General features: G+C 37.5%; 1 protein-coding gene across 1 annotated transcript in view; it reads right to left on the reverse strand.

The window, feature by feature from the left end:
• Window positions 1-16,520, reverse strand: part of LOC104625030 (chromosome unknown open reading frame, human CXorf23) — a 22,840-nt gene extending 6,320 nt beyond the window's left edge. The window contains exons 1-9 of the mRNA XM_010292552.1: window positions 16,480-16,520; window positions 13,905-14,483; window positions 12,893-13,561; window positions 10,443-10,621; window positions 9,632-9,746; window positions 9,370-9,433; window positions 8,410-8,528; window positions 6,392-6,506; window positions 637-732 (exon numbers count right to left, since the gene is read on the reverse strand). Coding sequence (XP_010290854.1) covers window positions 637-732; window positions 6,392-6,506; window positions 8,410-8,528; window positions 9,370-9,433; window positions 9,632-9,746; window positions 10,443-10,621; window positions 12,893-13,561; window positions 13,905-14,483; window positions 16,480-16,520 — 1,977 coding nt within the window. The remainder of the gene's footprint in view (window positions 1-636; window positions 733-6,391; window positions 6,507-8,409; window positions 8,529-9,369; window positions 9,434-9,631; window positions 9,747-10,442; window positions 10,622-12,892; window positions 13,562-13,904; window positions 14,484-16,479) is intronic.
• Window positions 16,521-20,512: the final 3,992 nt, after the last annotated feature.

A 20,512-nucleotide genomic window follows, 5' to 3' on the forward strand; every position in this document is an offset into this window, starting at 1 on the left:
TGCTGAACCCATGATACCTTTTACAAATCAAAAGGCATCAGAAAGCCACTGCACTACCCCAGGAAGAAGCACAGCTGCCCACCCCTTTACCATCTTGAGGCCTGGAGAATAAATTTCATTTTTTTTTTCCACAGTTTAATTTTTTCACAGATTTTTTTTTCTTTAAATGCATAGACAGCAGTATGCAGGATATACAGAAGAGATTAGTTCCCCACAAATCCCTATACAAAAGGGCTAATAAAGTAACGGTAATACAATTTTGAAAGCAAAACAATTCATGTCTCCCAGTCTTGGGATATAGTTCAGGCTTCTGCATGCATTAGGCAAAGGAAAGAAAAGTTGATCGGCTTGTTTTTTGGACAAATGAGTTTTCTAGTCATTGTCTAGTTTCCGCAATTCTCATTCTCAACTTTGCAGTTAACTTATGGATACAATACTGGACAACGCTGCTCAATCCACTGCCAGCAGTCTTACCTACTAAGAGCTAAGCTCCCCATTATTTCAATGGAAACAATTAGACTACAATGGCACTGTTTTTCATGGCACTTAATACCTTCAAAAATGTGTCTCCCATTACTGAACTCAGCAGGATCAAATTATCATTTTATGTAACATCCAATAAAAGCCGATCTGTACCTTAAAGGATCTTCTGATGGGTCCTGCATTTTCAAGGTGTCCTCTAATGCGTCTGTGAGGGTAAGTATCACTTGGTTTTGAAGAATAGTAAGAATTCTAGTAGGAAAACAGAGTTGGTAGCTTAATGTCACCAAATTATTCAAGAAAACATACAACATTTCCAGGTTATACTAACAAATACTGCAAATATTGCAACTCTTTCAATCTTGTAGCACTTGATACAGTAACACTGTTTGAAGGAACAAGAGTAACAGGAGCATAGGGACTGAAGTCCAGCCCGGCTGAAGTGGTGGCACAGCTCACAGAAGCCAAAGATGATACAGACCATCCTACTTAAATATCATCATCTCGGAGAGATCTAAGCAGGTGACAACCCAATTTAGGCTCTCCACGCCCCACCCCTTGAACAGATGCCTTAATCTGCATGCAGCAAGTGTAGTAGACAGGCTGCTATTGCAGTCATCCCTTGAGTGAGGAATACAGGCAACAAGATTAGTACTCTGGACATCCCTGGTTAGCATACGGTCATCATAGGTTAGCATGTTTTAGAGATGTTTTATAGACACATGCACTGTTACTATATACACCACCACAGCAACCAGACAATGACTGTGCAGCACGTTACACTGGTCCTTAGAAGATTCTACTTTTAACTCTGTATTACAGGGGAGCATTTTGAAGATAACTCGCCTGCCACAAACACATGATTTCAAAAGCAAGTGGCACAGACAAGCAGTATTGAAATTGTTGTGTGTCACACTGAAGAGCTGCAGTCAAAACAGCCATGGTTACCTAAAATAGAGCACTCCCCCCAGCCACTGTCCTGTGTATTTTGTCCCTTTTCCAACTTTTCTCATGACATCTACCTTGAGAGGATGCACACAGCTAAAACATCATTCTTTTCCATCATTGCTTATGATTATAAATATTTACAGAAACATTAACATAGCATATGCCAGTATGTAAAGTCATCTAATGCAGACAGAATGAACTTGGTAACAAACCCTTAGCAATCAAATTTTTTTTATTTTTTTTATGGTCTATTCTTGAATTCTTGAACAACTGTTCCAATGCTAAAAACTCTGGTGTTTTTTTTCCAAAGGAAATTTTAACGGCTTCAAATGCCTGTTAAGAAGAGCCCAAGAAGAGAACTCTCATAAAATATTTCATATATACTAACATCTAATAAACAGAAATGAATGCTTTGCTGTTCACAGAATTTCTCTTCTCCAACAAAGTACCAAACCTTGTGCCACTGAATATGCTTTCTAATGCTGTTACTAATTGGGGGCAGGGGCTATAAACACAACAGAACAGAGTTAGAATCCAAGTTAACTTTCAACTGGGATCTAAGCTAGCTTCTTTTTTTTTGAGAATACATTATTGCCCACAAGTCAACTATTTAGTTTCTTAAAATGCCTTGACAAGAGGGGATCCAGCAGAGAATAAAAAAAGAGGAAGAAAGACTTCAGGAAGTGAGATCAAAGTAGTCAAAATGGTTTTTTCAAGAAAAAAAGGTGTGGAAAATTAAATACATAGAGGAAAAAGCACGTCAGGAACTTTCTAGCTCCCTTCTTATTCGAAGAATATGAAGATACTCCATGAAATCAAATCAACTTTCTTCATACAACACAATTAAATCAGGAAGCTCCCTGTTGAAGTACACTCCTCCTTAAAGCTGAGAATTTTTTTTTTCTTCCTGAATTCAATAAGTTTTCCTGTTACAGTTAAAAATAAACCTTTGGGAATTAAAAGAAAACTTCTCTCAAGTAACTGTGGATACACCCTTCCCCATCCCCACCTCCCTCAAGATTCAAGTACATTCATGGAAACAATAACATTAGAACTACTTATTGCAAAGATACTACAATCTACTCTCCAGGAATTTCCTAAACCACAGTTTTTTTGTTTTTTTTTGTTTTTTTTTTTTCAAAAAAAACCAAAAGGTGAAGTAGAAATAGATGCTGCTTCTAATCAACTCTTTAGCGATCTTCTTTTTGTCAATAGGGCACAAGGCTAGATGGACATTTCATACAATCAAGTCTGGACAGACATTTGCACCTTCAAGACACAAGTTCTTCTCAAGTTTAAGCTCAGCCCCCAATTATTGAATATTAACACAAGAAACACTCCCCTTCACTGGCCTGCTGTAAAAGGTGCTCATATTTTACACTGAATATTGGTTAATCATGGGATACCAAAAGTAGGCCAACCAAGTCAATACCATTTTCATGTTTAATTTTAACCCAAATGACTAATATCAGCCCTTTAACAAGAGAGGAAAAAGTGGTGTTAATATTACATTTTGATAGTTTACTGTAAGGACATTTTAATATGACCAGCACATTACCCGTTTTCACCTTAGGCAACATCCTAGCACCAGATATGAGCTACTGCTCAGGCTTTCAGTTTTTAAGCATCCATCTTTCACCAATGCTCCTCAAGCAGTGATAAAAACCACAATGAAATTTTACTAACAAAGACAAAAATGTGCAAATATTTATCTAATTTTTTTTTTAAATCCTGTGTTATAATTTAAGATGCTGTAGTGGTTTTCCTATCAAATACTCTTTTTTTAAAGTTACTTTTGCCATTTTCTGAGCCTTGGCACTGTTACGCTTGTCATTTGAAACCTGGCTCTCTGATGTACTTTTCTCTCAATAGTATCTATAAACAAGAACAAACCAACCTTAGAGGAGTGTTGAATGTTAGTTTTTGTTTTGGATTTCCAAGGGTTTGCTTTTAAGATTACAGGTGGAACATGGAACTCTCTTCAACAAAAGTGGCAAGAGATGTCTACTGCATACTCTCTCATGTGTCTTCCTACACCTTTACAATTTTGCCAATACAACGTGTTACCACTACATCTCTTCCGCAACATAAAAAAGCCTCCCACAAAAACTGGAGACCTCTGCTTGGACTGTGAAACCTACTGAACCAATATCTACCCAAGAATCCGTAAGACTGAGCAAAACCACAAAAAGTTACTTTATTTAACAGCTATTAGCTCTTGCTTATGCTTCAAGCTCTCCCTCAGTTTTCCCATGTATTGCTGCGCCCCAGCACATATCCTTCATTTTAGGATGTTTCCTATTTAAAAAGGTGCAGTCTACCCAGCATCCATGTTCTGGTGACCCACCAAACCACTTCTTAAATCCAATGCATTGTTCTCCAAACACTGCTTTTTAGTCGTTGTCCTTACACTTTTCAAGTTGATCGGCAGTGTTCGCACCTGAACTGTACTATTCTGACATGCTCTTTCTGAATGGCAAATTCCAACACTTGTCCTCTTGCAGAAAGCAGCTAAAAATGGCCTTTACCTTCATTCATTTTTGTTTTTCCTAAGGCTGCTTTAAACTCTACTAATATTACACTTCCAAACTAGTAGTGAATAGTCACACAGCTCTGAATTTATTACAGAAAACTACTCAACGCAGAAATGATACATGTGGCTGAAATTACAGTTGGCTGCTTGGATGCCACTCCACTTAACTCTCACAACAAATACTAAAGCAGTACTAAGCAGCTTCCAGGTACGGAGATCGAGCCTTAGCTATTGCCCACCAGGATAAGCTCTTTTTCAATCACACCCAATCCTGAAGAACCCCTTCAAGGAAAGCCATTCTGAGCACCATACATTTCTCACACAACATGTCTACATGTCATGGGAAGTGCCACACTACAGGAGCTAGCCTATTCAGCTGAATTATTTGTACTGCCTCAGATACAAGTTAGCTATACTAGTGATCTGCTCTGCACAGGAAGATTACCCTCTTTCTGCATTACTTTACATCTTGAACATTAGACATACTAGATAAACAGGAAAACAGACAAGGGGAGCAGAATAAGAATCAAAAGGCAAGAACAGAAACAAAAAAACAGAAAAGCAGGTGCAATTAAAGTGCCAATTAATGTATTGCAGACACATTTGCAAGATGTCTGTAAGCCCTCTGAGCCAGTTGGCAAGCATTGATTAATTCTATTTTTACTGACGAATGTGGATGGCAAACTAAAGCAAACTAAAGCATTTCATTTTTCTACTTGTCTGCAAACCAGCTTCTGCATGGCTGACTTCATGAAGAGTCATTCCTTCTTTAGGATGCCTTGCATTTGTAATAGCCATGCTTTCACAGCTACTGTTGTTCTGAATGGATAACTCCTCACTGCAAAGTAGGACTTTAAAAACTGCATGTTTGCAGTTTGCTATTAGATACCAAAATACATTCTTCCTGAATCTTCAGCATATCTAACAATAACTCAGTTTCTATTCCAAAGTCCCTCCCTTTTTATTTGCAATTACTATATTACTTAATGAGCAATTACTACTTGTTTTGGGGGACTTCAATCTTAGCCTTAAGTAACATTTTCTACTGTTAAAAGCCTGTGGTGTTTTACACGGAAAGACACACTGTTACATCTGCAAGGCAGCTACATTTCAGTGATGGTCAGAACTTTGACTAAATAAAAGCTACTTTTGATGGACCTCAGAAAAGTTTCATGGTCTTTTCAAACGCTGTCTGTAGAGTATTAACTACAATATATAAAGACGGACAATTTACATTAGTCTCCTCATTTTGCACCAGAAAAAAAAAAAAGATGTTTTAGAATTGTACTACAGACATGAATACAGCTTTCTAGTCTCACCAGTTCCCCAAGTTAAATGAGCACAAACACTTGGAAATACAACTACATTTATTTAGAAAGAATTTTCCAATAATATGAACCTAATATTACTGTCTTCCCCATTTCAGTAAAGCACATTACAGAAAGATAGCCTAAGAAAAAATCAGTTCCCAAACTAGCTTTGATAAACGCAATATTAACGCAGATAAGCTATTCCATTGGATAACATTCCATCCTCAGGAACGTTATTTCAGACATCTCTAATTATCTCTGTGATTTGTTCCTAAAATAAGAGCTTTCCAGAACTTTTATCATAATGGGAAACACTGTTTTAGTAACAGTGGTTTTTAGTAACAATACCACTCTACACAAAACAAGATTCAGATCTTCCCTTCCAACCACTGACAACTAGAATGCAGGAGAGTACGCTTTTTCTCAAATTGTTCAACATTACCTCAGGTTACCTGCTCAATAACAAGGCCTTCTAATTTATACTTTAGGTAGTACATCATTAAGTGGAAGACATGCAATACTAGGTACAAATTTATTTTACAAAGCTACAAGTAATAAAAGTTTTTATTTCATAGAGCCCCTTAATCAGTTAATTTCAATAAGTAATTTCAAACTTAAAATTTAGTTCAAAAGTTTAGTTGGACTTGTTCCTGCTATTCAATAACAGATCTAAAGTTCACCACTTTATTTCCAGATTAGTTGAAAAAAGGTTTTTATTTCACCCAACATACCGATCTAAACTAGCTTTCTGAAACAACAAATCCCTGGCCAACTCACTGCTAAGTTATAAAAAAACAGTAGCAAAAGTTGTTATGGAACACTCCATAGGCATGCAAAAGCAAAAGAATGTTTTTTCTATCAGCAATTTGGTCATAAAAGTGGGTTTAGCTCACTTGTATTAACCTATGCTTCAAGAAATATCTGAAATAGAGCCCTAGAACTGTGAAATGATGAGCAATTTTATTGTTAAGCAAAGTCTGAAGATAATAAATTTCACTTGAAATTTAAAAGGACAAGACATCACGGATTGTTAAATTTATGCATAGACAATCAGCAAAAAATGAATTATAAATGCAAGAACAACACACACAGAAGCTACTAATTCTACATTTAGGCTTACCAGGTGAGGTTTCCCAATAAATTTCCTGAAAGGTGGCTTAATGAACCTCATAGGCTTTTGGAAGCCATCAAGCTGAGAGTTTTGTAATTTTGAAAGATTGCAGCTTTGCTGGTTCCTGATGTGTATGTGTGCGAGAGAGAGAAAAAGAATAATTAAAATCTAAAGCCACAGCATATCAAAACCCTGTATTTTAAATTACCTTAGTCTAGCATTTGTACCACTTAGAAGTGTAAAGTGATGGGTTTAAAGTCATTTTCTTCTAGCACGTTCAGCAAATTACTAGTCCTCTGACTAAACTCAAGCCAGAGTTGCACAGAATTATATAGTAAGCTGTATTCTCTTATGCAATGACAGCTAAAGCAGAGATACTTCTGCCTCCTTGAAAGCCTCGCTGTGCAAACCGGGTTTCCCTGGCTCACCCCGTCAGGCCTGCACGGCTGGTCATTGCCGCCCTCCGCTGGTTGAAATCCTTTCTGCAGCTCAGCAGTTGTTTCGCACTGTACTGCCTTTCACGTTGTACAGAACCTTCCATTTCATGAAATCCCAAATCCGACAGAAGCTCAGATAAGTATCTAGATGCTAGCTAGATGCTCCGGTTTCACCCTCAGCAAGCAGTGTGCTCTGGCTTTGGGCTTTTGCTTGCTTGAGTTTTGTTGATTTTTAATGAGCACATTGCTAATACAGATGTGTCTATAAACCTCTAAATAAATTTAAACATATACCATGGAAAGTAACCACCAGAAGTCAAAATTCATAGTTCATGAAACATTCAGAAACAGTTTTCATAGCTGCAAAATAAATTAAGGCAAAAATAGAGGCACACTGGACTAGCTCATAAGCATTGCCAGTATCTCACATGTGAACTATGAAAAAACACCAACCTTGGGAAAATTCTACCCATCGTTCATTACTGCCCTGGGCCCACATTACATCATCCATGTTACTCTGATAGCGTAACCCCTCCTCACATCGAACTCCAGCATAGCCACACTTGCTGGAGAAACTTGAGCTTCCTGCTTTGAGCGGCGTACACAAAAGGCAAGCAAGACAGTAACTGTGGAAGTGGCAAATAAAAGCCGCCTCAGATAATCAGGCCAAACATACACTAAAGACATAGAGCCAGGTACACAAAAGGCTATAATGCAACAGTCCAATATTTAATTTTTTCCCCCACTTGATAACTTTCATTTCTTTGTTTAAAGAACCTCAAACACAAGAAATATTTTCTGCAGCTTCACAAGTCAATTTTCCCAAGTAGCTGTGCATTGCCACTATTTGCCATTATAGACTGCATTTAAGAAGAACAAACAGCAGCATATTAACAGCAATCTGCAAATCATGACTACAGCATAGATACATTTCATTATACTCTGGCAATTCTTTAATCAACGTTTCTTCTAATACAAATAAGTTGAGTCATCTCTGTAATCAACCAACCTCACAACATCAAAAGTGGAACAGGATGACTGAGGTTAGAAACACACCTCTGGGGCAAACATCTTTAATGAACCTGTTGGAGGCATTCATAGCAGTAAAAAAACTAATAAAAAAATAATTAGCTTTTCTTCATGAAATTCTCCAAGAATCAGAAAAATTCCAGTTCTTTGTTGATATTCCGCAAGACATTACAAAACAACCAGGGCAACACAACAATGTATTCATCCTAGAATGCTTATGCTTTTATGAAACTACAAAATACCAAGAGAATGTTGTTACATGGCACATCAAGGAGTTTAAAAATAGTTAAGCATCTTTAATTTAATTTCCCCCCAGTCAGTGCTACAGGTTGAGCTTGCTTTTCATTTTGTCCCACTGCAGCTTAACTTCTTTCAGGGTAACACTCCATTACAGAGTGGTTTACAATGTGTGTCAGTTGAATTTCAGTCCGAGTCAAACTTGCAAGGACAAACTATGGAAAAGAATCACAACAAATGTGAATGTAGCTGTGGAAGAGTCAAAAATTGAACGTATAAGAGAACTACTGGCTTGGGCCAACAAGATGATTATTTGCTAATTACCTTGGAGTTACACCATCTACATGAAACACTCTCTCATCTTCATTCTTCAATCTCTCTTTTCTCCTCCTTTCTATATCGTGCCGTAGATCATTTGGATCTTCTAACACTCTCATAATATTCTAGTTAAGAGGAAGGGTTAAAGTCACATTAGCTAGTAATAACTAAACACTGAGATTAATCTGTCCTTCAGGGGTTGCACCTGGTATATAACCTTGTTAACCTAGTTCAACTATCTGCATATAGGATGGATGCACATCAACCCAAGGATCCAAAGTTGAAAACAATAACAAAAAGTAGTCCCAAACAAGCACCCTTTCTTGCACCACCTGTCTTTTTACAAGTGTCCAAATAGTGAACAGAGCACTGGAATTCTGCATGGAGTTAGATATTAACTAGAAGATAGTCACATAAATTCAAGTCTTAATAGTAGAACTTCTTGAGTTGAATCGCCACAGACTTGCACTATAGGAAAAAAAGGTAACTATATCACAGTAAGCATAGCTTGAAAGGGGAAGGCAGAAAATCTTGTGTCCCTGGATAAAAGCATGGGATAAAATAGAGTTCTGAGGAATTATGTGGATGTTGGGCCATTCTAGCATTAGGGTAGCAGAAACATTAAGTCTTTTTCTAATCTCAGAGGAAAAGAGCAAGCCACATTTCAGTCACCTACTTGGTATTTACACTATTTAAAAACAGCTAGGTGTTCAAGGGGCAGGAATAACCACACTGCAGCTACTCTGGAGAACACATCTACATTTTACTCATCAGTGAACACAGTATACTTGCACCATCATGGCATCTGTAAATATGCTCAAGTGTGCATTTCTTTCAAAATAGTCAGAATTACTGATGTTCTTCAAAGCATGCAAAAATGACTTACCAATAGCATGGGGGAGATGTTTTTAACAACTATATCATTGTAACTTACTGTTTGACAAAAAAGTGAAGTAATCAAGATACCTGGGGAGATTCAGATGGCACAGTTCGTTTGTTCTGAAGTTCTGCTAGAGACATGTCAATCCTCCTGGAACACAAAAATATTACATAAAAACAAGTGCCATCATTATAAATAGCAAAAGCATTATTGACCAACTACAGAATTCTTAACAGGCTATAGACAGGTAGTTTACAATCAGTGAAAAAACACTTTACATTGTGTAAAGTCTACTGAAGATTAACTACCATAATGCAAATAAATTAAGGCAAAAAGCCTATCAATTACCTGTGAATTTCTGGATCCAAATGTATTTTAACTTCACTCATATTTGCAATTGGTTTGTCCTGAATTTTTGAGAACCGTTCATGTAGAGTTATGTCAGAAGACGTAAAATAATTTGCTGAGAAAAGATATTAAACACAAGAATGTTTGTTTGTAGTATTTGAAGTATACAGTGGGAAATTGTATCTTTTAAAAGAAGATTAACTCTTAAGGACACAAAGACAAAGTCTGAGATTAAATTTCAAACTATTTCCACTTGCAGTTTAACATTCACAAATGAAAGATTAGGCTATCCTTTTTATTAATTAATTAATCCTTAGACATCCTTCTTATTTAGTAAGATTAAGCTCAATAGAAAGTTCACTATTTGTCAGCTCTATCACGGTAGTACTCAAATGACTAGAATCTATAAAGAAGTTCAACACTGAACATGATACAGCAGTATAAACACTAATCTGAAAAATTTAAGGAACTATATACAACTAGGAAGTTGTGGCTACAGCAAAGCTCCTGTTTTTTTCTTGTTTCCTAAACAAGCAGGTTAGTCTTAAGTACTTGCATAAAAATCCTTTTGAACTTAACACTCTATAGTAATGCCTCTATCATGGACTAAGACAATCTTACAATCATTCTCCACCCAACTACTTTAAATCCTCAACCTACATTTTCCTTAAACAACGCAGAATAAAGACAAAATACAAGTGAAGCCAAAGGCAAACACCCAGGACTTACAAGGACAGCATACCTAATTCATTAGATTTGTTTTTAACAATCACGAATAAACACATACATATACCCCAAATATTACAGCCACCTTTAACTTGATGGATAATTGTGATTATTTCCTGAGTAAATTCTCTGGATGGGTCATTTTCAACATTTTGTGTTACAGACTCCATGTGCTCAAATACCGGATGAAAATTTTCAGTTTTCCTGCCAACAGCGACCAGATCATGGGACATCTGTCTCTCTGTAGTATGACTAGAAGCAGTCCTAGAATAAAAGTTGGATATATTAACTTAAAAAGAATTCACTATATCTGAAAACTTCAAAGAGACGTGTAGAACAAAGCAATAAATTAAGAAGTTAATTTTAGGAATAAATGTGATGAAAACCAAAATCTCATTTTGTTCCTTTTTTAATTAAAAAACTCCTAAGGCTGTAAGGAAGAAAAGCTATACTAAAATACAAAGACATACGACTATACTCTCAGGAATTCTTGTTTTGGTGAAATATGTAATATAAAATCTGTGATTTTTAACTTAATTCATCTAGATTATCAAATAAAGGCAAATGAAGATCCCAATATACTACTTTAGTGTAATTCGGGAAGACAATTATGTATGTGTCTTTGTTTATAAGGAGCTACCAGACAACTTTCAAGAACAGTTCAGAGATGTAAGAATCTCACAGCATCTTTGGAAACGGAATCATCACTTGAGTCTAGTAAAACTGCTTTCCAGTGGCACTGTGTGAACTTAAGAACATGTTTTGCATCTTTTTGTCCAATTTTACTCATTCCAAGTAAGTTACGCCCCAAATGGTTGCACTGCTGCTTAAGAATTATTTTGACAAGGAAGCTAACGCTTTAAAAATCCTGCTGTTCTTGTTGCAAGGAAAACGCTTGTCACTCAGAAAGATAAATTGAGGACTCAAACAGCTCGTGTAAAAGCTTTTAGAATAATGACTCTGCAAAGTGATTATGTGCCTGCCCATCCTGTATTTGAAGCACGAAAAACGAGAATTTCATACAAAAATTGTATCAGAAATATCCTCTAGCAGGTGCCAGAAGTCATATTTGTCCCCAGTAAACTGGAAATAAACACATGCAAGAGGGAATCCAAACAATCTCAATTGTAGATGATTTGAATTCTCTACCTGCTCCCCAGGTTTATAAAGTATTCTTCTCAGCTGAGTCATTTCAAGTGAGGTGTTTGTTAAATGCCTAAAGCAGGCAGCACAAATATTCCCAGTCATCAGCTTCTGTAAAATTAGTGTTCTTGTCTTTAAAAAAAATAAAATATTTAGTACTTTTGGCTGCGGAAGGAAACATTCCACACATGAAATTAACTGTAATCAATGTAGTAGTTTCTTCAGTCTGCAAATAATTACCACGTCCATTGTACATGCTTTTCAAAGACAGCAGGCAAGAGGCTACTAGATATAGGAATTGTCCCGTGGGCTTACAACAAAGTCCAACAATAATTAAGTTATTTCCCTTACATTATCATTCAGGAAGTTAAATGCTTGTCATAGCCCAGTGGCAGGGGGACAGGGGGTATTACTCCATTTCCCTTTCCTCAGTCTTTAAAATTAGCCTCTAATGTGCAGATGGTAACTTGTCTTTGTAACTCTCCGCTGTATTACGTATTTCTGAAATACTGGACAGGGAAAAAGACTGACATAGATTTTTACTTGGGACAAGAGGCAAAATACCTTTAAAATGAAGGCTGATCATTTTGTAAGGGAAGGTAATCCCTTCCAAAAGGGATTACTGCCATTATATGACATTCTTGCCTGCAACAGCAAAGTAACAAACCAGGAAAGCCTGAAAAAAATCTACACAAACCAAGCTGCTTGTATCTACCATGTATCCATCATCTAGATTTTCATAATATTACCACTTTCTTCCAATTCAGCCAGCATTGGGAATGCTAAAGGCAACCACAAGTATTAGACCAAAGACAGACAGAAGCATACTCTACTGCTGTTCAGTTCTGATGCCTCAACAGATTGCCACTTCATTTGTTACAACAATAAATAACATAACCTAGGGATAGCTCATTTTTTGACAGCTTTATTGAACTTGAGATCTTGAGCATCTGAATGTGTACCTGAGATTTATGTAATTCGAAGGTTATCTGGTTTTTAGAAGAAATGAAGGATGACTCAGTCCAAAAAAAAATGCCATCATATTCCAGAAGAAAGCACAGGACTAGGCTTTTCTGCTTTTGTATTTAAATCAAAATAACACATTTACTGGTCATAAGCAACTTTTAACTATGGGTTTGTATCAGGCATATCTGCTCTTTCCACTTCCTACTACATCTCCATGAAATGAACTAGGGGATCTGTTTGTTTGTTTTTTTAATAGAGGTAGGCTGTAAGTTTCCAGTCTGGGCAAGTTACCTTTTTCATGCTACTTTGTTTAAAATGTTATAACCTTAGTTTGTCCTGGTTACCTCTTAAAGAAACCATGCTTTCCTCCAATATTGATAAACTGTAAAGACACAGGAATAAGAAGAGGTGAGGGGAAACCAATACCTGTACTTGGTCACCATTTTCTTCATATCCACTTTGATTGTGAGACGTTCCCTCCTACAGTTGACATCTGACAGTTTCACATCTGAAACAGTATGACTTGAATCATGCTGGCTATCAGAGGAATTTACTTTTTTCCTGAATTCCCCTTCTTCCCTTACTCTTTCCTTCGGTTTGTTTTTAAAAGATCTCAGATCAGCATCCATTTTGGAAGAGTTAACACAAGCATTGCAGCCCTTCTTTGAACTATATTTAACAACAGGTACTTCAATGTGCCCTTCTTCAGTCCATCTCACTCTTCCACTACTAAAGTAATCTAACTCTTTGCTATTCCGGGCACCCTTAGAAGAACCGTATTTCTGGTCTTCCTGCTTCACGTACTTCTGAGCTCTATCATCTGAAAAAGGCTTTTCCGCATCCAGATGCCTGCGCCGTTTGTGACTGTACTCATAGGGTTCTGTCACAAAGGTAGCCTCTGAGTACTCCCTTTCAGCCGATCGGTGGGACTGGGCACCCAGATTTCTTTGCTCCTCCTTTTCTTGGTAGGGTGGAAAAGAACGTTCTTGCTTCCACTTGGAATTTCTTGCTACTTCTCCACCGTCATACCTCTCCATTTCTTTAGCCCTTTTAGACGTGTGCCCATATTCTCTGTAATCGTGATCTTCAGGATACCTGTGTTGACATAAAGCAATTTACACTTGCACTAGAGAAGAAAGCGAGAACTTATATGTGCAGAATGTTGGACAGCAGAATGCGTGGCAAGTTAACCCATAATCCCTCACGCCAAGGTACAGATGTGCAGGGGCTCTTAAGAGGGAAATATTATCCTTTCATACTCTAGCCATCAACACGATTTACTTAAAAGACAAATACTTCACTACTACCAGTCGCCCATAATTAAACTACAAAGTGGCCAACGTGTTTCAAGGTGGATATCTTCAACTATAATGAAAACAGACTTTCACTTGAGGCTTTACACCACAATACCCAGGTTTTAATTATTTTATTCCTATACCTCTTCTGTAAAGAGCTCCTTGCCGTAAATTCATCAGAAACTCTTCTGGGTGACTGACCATACTTCTCTTCATGTAACCTCTGGTGCCTCAAGTCATCTTCATGCCATTTTCTTTCAAGTTTACATGAAGCCCCTAACGGTCTATGAAAAGATTTCATTCCTTTTTCATTTCCAGTGACTTTGTAGTGCTCAAACATGTATCTTTCTTCCGTTTTGTGCTGGTAAAATGGACGATCATGCTCTTTATATGGTATTTCCGAGTATTTTGGTGGTAACTGGCATCTCCTACTGCTTTCAGTTCTTTCAGACAAATGTGTTCTGTAGGGCTTATGACTGTAAGTATCTTCCATGGGAATTCTTTTCAGGTTTGGTGAAGGTGATCTACGTTCGTACATTCTCTGGTGGTTATTTCCATGAGGCGCAAACCTGGAATTGCTTTGTCCATATTTTTCATCTTCTGTTCTCCAAGGCATAGGTTTCTTTGGGTCCTTACGAAAGCTTTTATATTCACAGTCATAATTAGTATGAGCATGCCTTTGCCTATGATGCTCTGGACTCCTAAATGCTGGCGACAAGGACCTAAGGCAAAAATAAAATCCACTTTGAGTAGTCCCATAAAATTGAATCAACCTCTTAATGACAGCATCTATTCCCTAAGGAATTATAGTTTAGTACACAATTTTAATCAACCGGTAAAAAAAAAACAACCAACAAAGATATTCAAAGTGTCATTTGCCTGGCCAGAGTATCACACTTACTTTTACTCTGTTGAAATATCCACTCAAAATAGTTTTAAATCAATCATTTTTCTCTCTTTGCAGTTTTTAATTTAAAACTAAAAATAATTTCATATATATGAAGTTTCCACTACATTGAAAACAACTGTTACACACATTTTCACACTTCTCAAGCATTTCCTATCTGTTTCAGTACCAAGAGGAAAAAAAGGGGAAAAAAAATCATCTAAAGAACTGCAAAAAAAAACCAAAAAAACAAAACACACACACCTTTTCAGGTTTTCTTTGCATGCCAAAACAACACCCAAAACTGATTGAAAACGATTACAAAATATCATATTTAAAATGTCACACGGGTAGGCTTTTTCCTGCAGAAAAGACTGAGTTTGAGAAAGAGGTTTTGGTCTTTCTGTATAATGGTGTGTACATATATATACACGTATACATATGCACTTCCACACTTACTGCCACTTTTGCTACTAAAGAGTTCAATTGCTAAGATCCACTCAACTACACCGTTCTCAGCTTTGCATTTTCACCTACAGTTACAAAAATGAAAGCAATCTATGAAGAGTTCTTTCAGATGAAATCTCTTTCTTTAAAGAAAAAACAGCACAAGCCACTAGCAAGAACCGGAAAGTAATCCCAGACATAACAGTTCTGCTTGTATTCTGGTATTCACAGTACACTCTTGATACATTTTTTGATGTTCTCATTAAAGTGTAAGTTGAAAACTATTGAAGGAAGTCACTTCCTTTGTGCACATATTGTAAATGTACAATTTGGCATAGCTATTTTTTCCATTTCTGTAAATGAGTTCAAACGCAGAATCACAGATCTTCATACAAGTATAATGGCTAGCTTCCAATAGCACCCATACTGCTGCTGCCACTCCGTGTTGTTCTGGTTAAAGCTTGCATTTTAATGAGAGCTGGGGCATTCCTCCCTGCCCTTCACTCAAAGGACCTATTCACACCTACCCATCTAGTATGGAAGTAGGTAAGATTTCTCTTTTTAAAAACAAACAAATAAAAACACACACATTTTTCTGTGTTATACAACAAACTCCCTTGGTCTTGGTCATAACAACTTAATTGGTCTTTTTAGAAAAGCAACCCAAAACCATCAGAAAAGTAGTTTCAAGCTCGTGAAAGCTTAAAATTGTGTTCCAGCCTCCTAGTTTTAACACCTCAAATTTGCATTGCAAGTCCTAAAAATTAAGCAGGTAACTAACAGCATGAAGTTATTCTGATTACAAACATCAGTGACACATGCTACTAGGCTAGTGACCAAAAAGAAGGGCACTGACTCCTGTGTTTTCAGTTCACATTATGTTGCAAGGTACATCTAACTGTGCTAAAGATGAATTTGCGGATCAGCCCCAAATGCTGAGAAACCCTGAGGTGTTTGAATGAAGAAGTACATTTCTCAACAGTCAATCTAACCCTCCCTGTACACCAAGAGGCAAAACAGGAGCAAGTTACAGACATTAAGTGCACCAGGTGGTGTTTGAGTAAAAATAACCTGAACTAGTTTGGTGCTTGGAACAACCTTAAGCACAAAATCCAAGTCCCAAAACATGCAAGCTGAACAAGGTTCTTGGCAGACAGTAAAACTTTAACACCTCCAGCTTAAAAAAAAAAAATCATAATAAAATTACAAGTTGGGAAAAAATTGTAGAAGGTGTTCAATTTGGAAAACAAATTATATTTTACAAAATACACTTTACAAATTGCAATTCTGGGTCCAATTTTCTTTCTTTTATGCAAGTTTTAAGTCCTAATTAAATCCTTATATAGAGCTACATTTCAGAGCACAAGTTATAGATAAATATTTACCTTGGTTTCCATCGTGGTGACCTTGATCTAGATCTTGTCATCTTCTCTGATGTGTTTCTATGAGTTTCTTAAAGCTGTAAAAATGATACATTTACTAGTCTGATAACAAAGTTGCACTACAAATTGTTAAAAACAACTGTCCCTGTCACAAGTGTAGTATTAGATGCTTCAAGGTTGGTGAGGAGTATTTATAGGGTGTTCTACTTTTACTCGCCTTAAGATGGGAATTAGAGGTAACTTTTCCTAACTGCTTATCTTAGAACACAGCTTATTTTCTCTGTAAAGATTTAGGTATTTGACCATTGCTCCCCTCCCCTCTCCATTTTGTAATGCTGTCTATTCACTCTGTTTTTAAGCATTAATAATCTCACAAGCAAGCTACAGCAACTTAAAAAAATGCTGCAATTGTTAGTATGTATTGAATGCTATAGCGGATAGAGAGGAGAGACAGCCAGCTTTAAAATGAAGTTTACAAAGAAAAATGTTTTTGCATCGAGTTATATTCTGAACTTCATATATACTGACCTTCAAATTTATAATTACACTGATATTTTTACATGGTTACAGACCTCCTGTATGCTTTAACTGCTCCATCATCACACATTTCATCCAAATAAAACCATGTACAAAAGATCACTTCATTTTTATATGTCACTTGTTAATAACCTACTACCTAGACACAGATTTAAATATAAAATTGATGCACTTTAAGAGAAAGCACTGCTCCTGAATTCTGGAAGTAGCGCTGAGCATCCCTTCTCATAAAACCTATGGAAGAATGAGAAAAATACCAGTGGAATCTACCCTTCTTGCTCTTCTTTGCAAAAAGATACTAGAAACTTGGAAAACAAGTGATGAAAGGATATACAAACTCCAAAATTCACAAGTAAAGTGACTTGTGAATAGGAATGGAATGACTATTCATTATTTAGCAAACACAAGGATTAAAGCAGAGTGAAATTACCAGGTAACTTGTCAAAAGTTGGAGTTTGGACCACATAGCCATGCCTACAGCTCCTAATTACCACAAGTTGCTGTAAAGGCCAGAAATATAAATAGAAATAAAACCAGATCCATCAACAGCTCTGAAATTAATGAACAACCAGTCACTTGAAACTGGAATAATACACCCAAGTCAATGTCACTCTATATGTGCTCTGGTATTTTCTGTCAGTATTTGCTCACAGACTCTCATGGAGACAGAAGACTAGTTTGGGCTGGCCAAGTATAGCCTTTTTGACACTCCCAGTGCTCAAATAATTTCTTTAACCAAACCTTTTACCCGACCAACCGAAATTGAAAGGGGAGGGGAAAAAACCAGCAAGCTTTAAGGCACGTAAAAAACCTGGAGTAGTGGTATGCAACCACATGCCTGACCCAGTGCCCCACCACTTCCTCTGCCCCCCCAATCACACTACTTCGTCAAATAAAATACTACCCCTTGCTCCATTTGATTTTTTTGCACGATTAGCTCCTGGCTAAAACAGCAGTATCTTAGAGGAGTACATACAGCACACTTCTGACGCCTACCACCACAGGTGGACATTAGACAAGCCATCTACTACATTTCAGAGTGATTCTGGACACGTTCACTTCCTGCTCATTAAGTTGCACCATCAAGTAACTGGACAATTATTTGCAAGACATGGCAATATGAGAAAACCCTCTTGAATTTTTTAAATCTCAAAACTCTCCTGTTTACCATAAGAGTATTTGTTCTGCAATGGATCTTTCCATGTGACAAGGCATGAAGTTGTAAGAAGTACTGCAAGGTTTAACCCAGCTAAACACCATGCAGCCACTCACTCACTCTCCCCCGCAGCAGGATGGGGGAGAAAACTGCAGGGGTGGGGGGTGTGGGGGAAGTAAAATTCATGGCCTGAGATAAAGACAATTTAATAGGACAGAAAAGGAAGGGAAAATAATAATGATAAAAGAATATACAAAACAAGTGATGTACAGCGCCATTGCTCGCCACCCCCGACCCATGCCCAGACAGTCCCTGAACAGCAGCTGCAACCCCCCAGGCAAGTCCCCCCCCCAGTTTTATTGTTCAGCATGACATCCTATGGCATGGAATGTCCCTTTGGCCAGCTGGCTCAGCTGTCCTGGCTGTGCCCCCTCCCAGCCTCCCATGCCCCCCAGCCTCCTCACTGGCAGGGCAGTATGAGAAGCTGAACAGTCCCTGACTTAGTGTAAGCACTGCTCAGCAACAACTAAAACATCAGTGTGTTATCAACATTACTCTCATCCTGAGTCCAAAACACAGCATTACACCAGCGACTAAGAAGAAAATTAACTCTATCCCAGCCGAAACCAAGACAAAGGGATAGTGAAAAAAAACAGCTCAACACCAAAGTACCCTCAAGACAACACATGTTATTTGTTCCCTGAAATATGAAGTTAGCATTGCCTCTTAGATCCTAAAGGCATATATCCAAGGACTGCATAGTCTGAATTAACTTCAGGCCCTTTGCTTACTCAAAGATCATACTAGCCAAAGGTAAATATGATGCTCCAATGGAAGTACTCAAATATTATTTTTCAAATAAAAGTAATACTGTGGCCAAAATACTTTCCTATTTCTCACCCATAAAAACACACCTTACCAAACTGAACAGTATTTCAGAAACAAAAAGCCACACCCCCCTGGCTAACATTTTTCAAGAAGACATGCGTGTCCCTCAAGCTTCAAAGATCCACTACTATGCTCTCTTCTTGTAAACTTTAAAAAGGGACAGTGTTTTATATGCCATTCAAATTCTTTCTTTTTATTTTCTCTTCAGTTCTGAAATTTATCCTGCATTTTCAAGTGAGTATGTAAACACCAAAAAGACAAAAGTACCATTAAACCCCACCCAACCATTGTACAGAACCTGATCTGCCAGGATCTCTCATTGCAGACTGATCAAGCTAGAAACTGAACATACATAACGAGAGATTCCTTATTCTTTCGAGACTGGCTAAACAATCGTACTAAAATCCGTGAGAAGGACAGTGACAGCATGTCCTAGATCTTGCCTTAGGATAAAGGGGAGTACTGTAATTTTCAATGAAGACAGTCCTTTTGTTTAGTGGAAAGAAAGTGTTGATTTGTTTCAATGCGCCTCCTAAAAAGTGACCCACGCAACATGATTCCCTCACAGCGAGATTCAAGATTCAATACACAGCATACGAAGGCAACAGACACTCTACCCGAATCAAGACTCCCAGTGCAACACCAGAATGACAAATTAATCTATACAGAACTTGTAAGCATGTTGCTAAATTCGGGTTTAAATCACCTCACCTAGACTGGCAGTGTGGTGCCATACCAAAAGTAAGCTTTTCATAGGATGGTCCCGGGTAGCAAGTCTGTCTACAGCAGAATTACTTGAATCAAGTGAAGGCCCTACGGTTCCTGAATCAGCCATCCAGGTGCTTCTGAAGGGCCAGGTCACGTTGGAGCAGAGGTGCCAGGACCTGCTATGCTCTGGGTTCTGCATTTCACCAAGTCCCCCTGCTGTACTTTATGGGACACTGCTCACCATGAAAATACATAGAACTATTTTTTAAGTAGGAAGGAATATTATTAGGTTCATAGTGCTGCTTGTGTTTGTTGTGTTACAACAATAAGTGACTTATTGGAGGAGTTATCAGTAACTGTACTTAGATAGTTTTTAAATATTCATGGGAACCCCACCTTTTATTTTCTTTGCCTTGACTTTTGGAATTGAAATCAGACAACTTCCCTCTTAAGAAAAATGGCCTCAAGCTTGCTGTCAGGTTTCTTCCAAGTCCACCTTTAAGAGATCAGTGCTTTGACAAGTAAAAAATTATTGTAGCATCTACTTATTACAAACCTGAAAGGAGTATCTTGAGAGCAGCAACTTGAAAATTACCAGAAATTTCACAGGATGTTCCAACCTGAAGACATGTTCTTTCAGAAAGGCTGTAAGTTTTTAACAACTTGCTCTCCTGAACAGAAGAATCTTCAGTCTCCTTGATTTTCTCCAGCATAAAATACAAGAACTCACAAGTGACTGCAGTCATC

Source organism: Phaethon lepturus, unplaced genomic scaffold (assembly GCF_000687285.1).
Source record: "Phaethon lepturus isolate BGI_N335 unplaced genomic scaffold, ASM68728v1 scaffold5698, whole genome shotgun sequence".
Taxonomy (NCBI): Eukaryota; Metazoa; Chordata; class Aves; order Phaethontiformes; family Phaethontidae; genus Phaethon; species Phaethon lepturus.